Below are 8,206 nucleotides of genomic sequence, written 5' to 3' on the forward strand. Positions count from 1 at the left end.
TTTTCTTTTCTCTAGCTTACTTTCTTATAAGAATACAGTATAGAATACTTGCAGCATACACAATATGTGTTAATCGACTGTTCATGCTATTGGTAAGGTTTCCCTTGCACAGTAGGCTATTAGCAGTTAACTTCTGGGGAGTCAACAGTTATATGAGGGTTTTCCACTGTGTGGTGGGTTGGTGCCCCAAAACCCCGCAATTGTTCAAAGGTGTATGTGTATATTTGAAATAGAGCTCATGAACTCCAACAGTATTATGGCACAATTGCAAATAAGGTCCCCTTCCCTCCTTCCTACATCCCTTCCCACTTTTTCTTCCTTCCTACCTTCCTTTTTTCATTTTTTCCTTCTCTTTCCTCCCTCCCTTCCTCTTTTCTTTCCATCTTTATTATTTTACCTAGTGGGAAAAGAGACAGAGGGGAAAATCAGAGTGAAGGCCAGTGAAGAATTTATGTGGCATTTAGAGAATTGGAAGAAAGCAGGAAATGGGCTTCAGACGGAAGCAGAGTGCTTATTTCGGCAGCATATGGACTAAGACTGGACTGATACAGACGTTAGTCTAGCTTCTGCATAGGAATGACACACAAGTTTGTGAAGCGTTTTACATTTTTATGGTAACAGTGAGGAGCGATGGGTGTGTAAACTAAGCTTATTGGGGCAATCATTTCACAATATACCCTCACACATCAACTCATCACCTGGTACACCTTAAACTGACATAATGTTACGTCAAATATATCTCAGTCAAGATGGGAAAAACTTGGAAACAGAATGTTGCGGGGAATACATGGAAATCTGCGGTGTGGGGCCAGTCGGACATACTGGGGAGGACAGTTTGGAAGTGGGTTTCCAATCTTCCTGGGCACAGGATTCCCCTGAGGGGCGTGTTTGAAAACGCAGATTCTCATTCAACGAGTCTGGCTGGGGCCTGGGAACCTGCATTTCTAATGGGCTTCCGGGCAGCTCTGCTGCTGCTGGTCTGGGACCACACTGTGAGGAACAGAACTCAGCTGACAAAGCCTGCTTCCAGCAACAACAGGCAGGAGCATTAGTCAGTGGGGAGGGCTGTGAGCATTACTATTTAGAGGCAAGAATGCCTCCTGCAAATGTTACGTACAAGGCGATAAAGGTCGTGGGCTGACTCGCTCCGTGATCAGGAACCCTGATCTCGAGATCAGATGATGTTTTGTTTGCTTCATCCCCAAAGTAATGAGGTCTGCCCCACAGAGTCCTCCAACGTCTCCTTCGTTCACGGGGCGCCCGCTGCTGTGGACACTGTCCCAGATTTAAGTGGCAGGTGCCCGCCTTCAGTTCAGTCCTGAGGGTGCCCACAAGCTGCACCTGGTGGGACCGAGGCCACACCTCACTGCTGTCCCTGCGGGCACTAGGGCATGAAGGCCCAGCGTTAAAGTAGTTTCAGTCGGGGCTTGATAGCACCACCACTTCCTTTGGAATGAAACCATTAAAAGCCCCTCTACAGTTTCGCCATGTTCCAAGGAAACGTTTTCTGAAGCGTTACATTCCGGCAAAGCTAGGATTATTGATGTATGTTTGGGAACCGGGATGTTTTTACATCTAATTCTTCCTGTGGGATGATTTCTTTGCCATCAGTCCTTGTAAATCAAGGGAAGTACAATGCTAGCTTTAAAAATTCACAAGCTGAGGTTGACAGAAACATTTTTCACCTCTCTGATCCAAGCCAGGCCGTGTTTGATGCTGGCACACCTGGAGTTTCCCTCTCTCAGTTTCTGCCCAAGGATAGCTAGAGAGAAGTTACCAGTAAACATGTGCACGTGCACACACACACCCCCCCCAAGAGCTCAGGCTTGGAGGCTTAGGGAAACTTGTAAATGAATGGTCTACTTTTCAAAACATAATCAAAAGGACAAGACTCAGTGCAGGTCCTAAGAACTTTGTCACCCAATGAGGCTGTTGTTCGCATTTAGGAAATAGGTTTGATGTGAGTATAAGGGTGTGTTTCTCTGCATCCTGGAGGGACATGCCGGGTTAGCTTTATGAGTGATAGCTACAAATTAAGGAAACATGAGAAAAGTTTCTAATACGCTTGTATTCACTTTAAATTTTGCTTTAATAAGGGATCATTAAAATATGATTAGCAATTAGGTTGTTTTTATGCTTGAATCATGCTTTCATTTGCATTAAAAAGTTCTGTTTGAGTAGAAAAATCAGAGAGGCATAATGTTTTCTCTCTTTTTCAAGAAATCAAGCTGTTGAAACTGTATGTTTATAATAACGGCAAAACTACTATCTACCTGGTGTGTGAAAGAAAACCAACAGCTTTCTGAGAGTTATCTTTACATACACACCCATTGACAGCCATAAAAATCTTTGTTTTGTGTTAATGACTTAAAAGAATTATGAAGATGGGAGTTGAGAGATCCTGTCCCAGGACCACTTGATGTCAAGGCTCTTTCCCATCCAAGATGTTGAAGGAACTGCTCAGGTTTCTTGGAGAAGCAAGAAGCACAGGAACACGTCTGCTTCAAGGAGGTGACGTGTGACGGGCTGCCACGTGGTGCCAGGACATTGCCTCAGCTCCAAACCCACTCTTCTGGACTCCGTCTTCTAATGCTGAGCACAGGACTCTGCGGACAATTCTGCCTTGCCCACCGCTCCTTATTAGGCTCCAATAATAGGGGGTCCTGGAGAGATTTGGGAAAGCTGGAGGAGAAAAGGGATTGGGGCTCTGGTTCCGGTGGATGCCCTGGCAATGGCACATCTTCCAGCCAGCGGCAGCTGACTCCGGTGTACAGTTTCTCCCCTCTGCTTTGCACACCCAGCCTCCTCGCTCCCCTTCAGAGACACCAGCACCAACTGCTGTAACCCTCTCTTCCAAAATCTGGGTACTGTTCCATGGAACCCCTCCTCAAGCTCAGAAACACCAGCAGAGCCCAGAATTGGTGCCTCCTCGGGGGTCTGCATCCCAGCCCTGGGCCCCTCCTCTGAGCCTCCGAGTTTTCATGGTCCCAGCCTCTTCCTTTTATTTTATTCTCCTGGCCGGCAGTGGGAGCTGCTCCCTCTAGTTGCCCCTCCATGATGTGCCAGGGTCTTCGTTTTGTCTTTTTAGTTCCCCTAATACTTGGACAACAGCTCTATATTAAATCCTCTCCATTAAAATAATTGCTGTGGTTTCTTTCTCTTATTGCCTTGGCTGGTAGATGAGCTGCTGGGGAGGATTCCTTTCCAAGACACAACAGGCTTGGAAGCATAGAGGAGTTCGCTGTAAGATTTGTTGTGCAATTTGATATTAAATCAGGTATGGGTCAAACTACCTGATCCTTATTTGGAACATCAGAGATGAGCACAAGAGACACCTTGTAACTCCTGGAGGTTGTTCCATGAGTTTCCACCTCCATCTACTGCTATCTATGCTCTAAAAGGATAAACAGGATGTGAGGCAGTGTGAGATGGTGGTTACAGTATTCTCCAACTTAACTTCCTTAATGCAACACACACACACACACACACACAGAGTTTTTCTGTGAAGAAATTGGAAGAAGACAACAAAAACAACAAGAGACTTCTGGAGCCAGGATTCCAGGTATGGTTAGAATAAGAGAATTATATGTCATTATAAGAATAAATGCCAGCATTGTTGGGGTGGAAGCTGACCCTTATTTCTCTGTAGACTAAATGTAGCTTTATTTGAAAACCTTTTAAATGAGTGGGAAAAACTGCCATTTCATTTATTTTTAGTAAAAGTACAATGTTGCAATGCAACTTGATTCATACCTCAACCCAGGGTGCAGAACTATAACTGGAACTTTGCACTATTGTCATTGTAGGAGAAAAGCAACCACGTGTTGTATAAGTCCTGGTCGTGCACATTCCTAAGATCCTTTTGTGTGTGTTGGTTCAAAACAGCAAGATTGCATGTGGCAACAGTGACAGGAAACATTTCAAGTTTGTTGCTTTGTGTATAACACAGTGAGGACAGTAAATACTCCCTATGTCACCTCTTGTCTACAGATGATAAAACTAATCTCGAAGACATAATGCAACTAGCTCAAGGTCATAAAGTTGTTCAGTGGTAAAATGTCTGAGTCTGTACCTATTTTGTTAAAATAAAAAATAAGTTTAAAATACCCCTAGCCTTTGTCATATATTGAATTAGCCAGTAGCTCCTTAAAGCAATAGCCAGTGGTTTACAACTTTTGCTAAATCTTCAGTCTCTCCAGAATGTTCATCGGTAGACCTCACTGATTTGCATACACCAAATGTTTGCAAAAGCTATACTCTTCAATGATACCCTTTTCAGTGCTTGTCTAGAATGTCCCTTCCAAGTGGCAAATCTGCTGCCTTAGAACATTGATGAATACTTCTACTCTTGCATAATCACCCATTTTCCCAAACATTATTCACTCATCAATATTCAGTCAACACCATGGAGTACAACGGTGTGTTTCTGTATGCTTTATTGCATTTAATTCAAGGTTCATAATAAACCAATGAGAGTAGGCAACATTATCTTTCCCGTTTTCTGGAGCAGAAGGAGGCGCAGAAAGTTTAGTCAATTTTCTCGGAACTACACAGCTGGTAAGTCACAGAGGTGATTTGAAAGTTCCAGGCTTCTAAATCCACAGGGCTGACACAGTTCTGGATACATGTAAACAAAGGATGAGGGATCCCAGAAACCCCACTGATCCACAGTGGAGCCCACGGGAGGGAAGAAGTAACAGGGCCAGTGGATGTCTTTTTCTCCCTAACCATGGCCAAGGAGGTCTGAGGGGCTACTGCTGGGGAGCTAGAAGCAAACGCCAGGCTGCGTACTTACAGGCGCCCTATCAGGAGTGTGGACAACAGCAGCTTGAAACCTCATTTCCGAGCAGAGTTTGGATGAGGCAAACTGCTTGAGATGCCCCCAGTATGTTGTTATACGACTCCTGTCTGTCCCTGTATTTGTCATTTTTCTGCACAGATACACACTGTATTTTTTTCTATCAATTTTCAGAAGCAGCCAAGAGACACATCCTGCTGAGCCAACACTCAAAAGGTACGAATGCCAGAGCCTCTGCCATTGCTTTTCGCCTCTAAGTTTGAGAACACATTTGTCATATAAAAAGGAAAAAATTTTTTAAAGATTTTATTTATTTATTTAACAGAGAGAGAGATAGCCAGTGAGAGAGGGAACACAAGCAGGGGGAGTGGGAGAGGAAGAAGCAGGCTCCTAGCAGAGGAGGCTGATGTGGGGCTCGATCCCAGAACGCCGGGATCATACTCTGAGCCGAAGGCAGACGCTTAACGACTGCGCCACCCAGGCGCCCCTATAAAAACGAGAATTTTTAAAATTAAAAACAAAAAACCCCTAAGATGCAAGAGATTAAAAAAATTAAAACGAAACCTCTAGAAGGTAATAGCGAAATCATTCATTGGTGATGGCGTCTATGAAATCTCTCCACATCAAGGCCTTGAGAAGCCACTTGAAGGTCCCACTGTCTCAACACCTCATGTCAACCCTCAGTGCAGCCCTACATGCTACCCAGAGAAACCAAACCTATGCATGTCTGAAAACTGCTCTGAAGGCCCATTCTCCTCAAGCCCACTCACAATCCAGCCAGGGGATTATGAGATCTGCGAGCCACCTTTCAGAGATTTGAGGATGCAGCATGGAGGAAACCCCCATATTTTGTAATGCCCCCATATTTCATTCATTCATCCATCCACTCATTCATCCATTGGTTGTTTACTGGGCACCTAATCTTTGTGCTGAGAAATCAGCAATGAACCAGACAAAGAATCCTGTCAAGTCATCTCAGTATCTTTTTCCTATGGAGAGCATGCAATAAGGAAATCATACAATCGTATCTGCCTTTCAGATTTCAATATTTCATGCTCCCATTTCTGACCACAAGGGGAGTTTTCTCCGTAGCGCTCTTCAGGCTGTCTGGCTCGTCTCCTAAGTTAATTTACTCACTATCTGGTCTTCCACTTAAGCAGATAATAGTGTCACGCAACGCAAAATTAGAAGGCATTTGTCTTGTACCCAAATGTCCCAGCCTATGCAGAATCTTGGTGTGATTTTGGGGGGAATGAAACGTCATTGTGTGGGAGTTGTGTTTAATGAGAACACCTTCCTGCGCTATTGCAGGCAGGGGGAGAGGAGATCATTTTATGGGACTCACAGCAAGTGTCATGGCGTCCACCCCTGACAGTGGCAGATCTACTTTAGCTTGGATCTCAACTAGTATAACCAATCTTTTTATGCCAATGATGTCCTCCTCCTCCTCCTCCTCCTTCTTCTTAAATAAACTAAGTAACAACTTCAACTTCAGGGCAAACCTTGTGTTACTTTGGTTTTTCCCAAAGACTCAAGTGGGAAAGAGTGTCTTCCAATGAGTTTTAATATGGTTTTCTCCAATATCATGGCAGGCAGAATATTCATGCAGAAAACAGGGGTCCTGATATCAGAGAGAGCTACAGACTGAGCAAACAACGGGAACTGAGTAGCACCTAGCATTTTACAGAATGCCTTAGAGGGTGCATGAGATACAAAACAAAACAGCCAACAAAGCTCCTAACCTGAATATTGAGAATCTTCAGGTGCAAGTATAAATAACTTTTGCAAATTATAAAAGGGCCCTGATACAAAAAGTAGATCATCCTAGTCTAAAATAGAGTGGGACAGGCAGAAGACTACCAACAAAATGTGTACCATATACAGAGAAGAAAAATCTAGACCAGACTGGAAGGGTCATTGTAAAAGGGTAATCCCCAGTTCTTAGAGAAGGAGATGGGAGTTTACTGTGCTCATTCTCTCCCATCCTCTTTCATTTAGCCATCAGAATTTGTTATTATAGTTTGTGTTCATAAACTGTTCACAAGCCAGAGGATAAAGCTGATCACACTGAACGAATCCTTGTGATGTGTTTAAAGAGTTCTGAGTTAAGAAACACCTGCGTGTCTTATTACATTAAGATTTTCCTGGCCATTATGGATAAGATTCTACTGCCAGTATATGGGCAAACCAACTGAACAGAACTCCTGCTCAGAGGCCGATGAGGCTCCACATTAAGTTCTAGTGGATGTTACTCTGTGTCCTGCTTTTCTTAGGACATCTGTAATAGTGTTTGTGCTTTAACACTCCTTGATTAGGAGGTGACCATAAAAATAGAAAGTCAAAACACTATTAGTTAATTAATGCATGGTAGTAGGGAAACATACTCATCAAATCAGCCAAGGGCATCCCTGTCATTTATTCCATAGAGGATTTAAATTAAAATCTGCCTTTAGTTTTGCTCTCATCCCTTCCTCAAGGGTCACATATTTTTAATTCAAACAATGAGAAGCAAACATTTAATTCTAGTTAAAACGAACAGATTGTGAACTCTCTAGGTAATCCAACTTTTATCTTTAAATAGAGTTAGACCTCTAGGAAACTACATGGCTTAGGTAACCATCAAACAGCTTTTTATTTTACCAAAGAGGCCACCATTCTGCATTGCCTGCAGAAGGATTGTTGAGGATAGTTGTTTACTCAATATGCCATGTATAAAACCCCATGTGAGGAGCCCTGTCTTCCTTAAGGACCCACATTCACATTCCTGATAATGAGAACTAGGAATTGTATCCTATTTCCCCTCTTTTGACTTGACCTTCTGGCAGCTCAGGGCCACACTATACTCTCAGCCAAGGCAACCAGGCCACACATTGACTTCCTCACTCTGTCTCTGATCTTCGTTTTCTATATATATTATTCTGTAAGTCGTATTGTATATTACACACGATGTGAGAATGGATTAAATAAACGTCTCGCAGGTATTAGAGGTAAGCTGTGTTCAGCAAAGCATGCTGTTCATATTGTCAACTGGTAATTCCATTTTCAAATCCTTTTGACAAAGAGTTAGAGAATAAATTTTTCAGCAAAGTAGATTTTCGGTCTCTCAAAGGCAAAGCCTTTTATTTCTCTCTTCATTATTCTCTGCAAGTAACAGGGGCTCAGCCAATGTCACTGAAGGCAACAAGGGCTAGCTAACACTTGCTTATGGGGCGTTTGGTTCCTATTTCTTGGAACCTGTAACCTGGAAGGCTATTTGTGATCCTGAAATAGGAGGTGCAAGATAAGGAGACGAAGAAGGCCTTGGTTTCTCCAGTGAGCACTTATCTGCTCCCATTGAGGTGGGCAGACTGGTTGGAGTCTGCGTTCATGACGACAAGGTGTCCGGAGGCCCCTGCACCCAGTGCCGGG

General features: G+C 43.5%; 1 protein-coding gene and 1 long non-coding RNA gene across 7 annotated transcripts in view; one reads left to right on the forward strand and one right to left on the reverse strand.

Annotated features, from left to right (window-relative positions):
* The window catches only part of NEK11 (NIMA related kinase 11), a 231,332-nt gene that overhangs the window by 21,023 nt on the left and 202,103 nt on the right, over positions 1 to 8,206 (reverse strand). The window contains exon 16 of one of the 6 annotated variants that reach the window (XM_034662011.1): positions 15 to 2,682. The exons of the other annotated variants lie outside the window; for them this stretch is intronic. Within the exon in view, the coding sequence (XP_034517902.1) occupies positions 2,553 to 2,682 (130 nt within the window). The 3' untranslated portion in view covers positions 15 to 2,552. Of the gene's footprint in view, positions 1 to 14; positions 2,683 to 8,206 lie in introns of those variants that run through there. 6 annotated transcript variants of the gene reach the window in all.
* Positions 3,460 to 8,206, forward strand: part of LOC109490140 — a 6,185-nt gene continuing 1,438 nt past the window's right edge. Inside the window, exons 1-2 of the long non-coding RNA XR_002143386.2 lie at positions 3,460 to 3,562; positions 4,973 to 5,014. This is a non-coding gene — a long non-coding RNA (uncharacterized LOC109490140). The remainder of the gene's footprint in view (positions 3,563 to 4,972; positions 5,015 to 8,206) is intronic.

Source organism: Ailuropoda melanoleuca, chromosome 6 (assembly GCF_002007445.2).
Source record: "Ailuropoda melanoleuca isolate Jingjing chromosome 6, ASM200744v2, whole genome shotgun sequence".
NCBI lineage: Eukaryota > Metazoa > Chordata > Mammalia > Carnivora > Ursidae > Ailuropoda > Ailuropoda melanoleuca.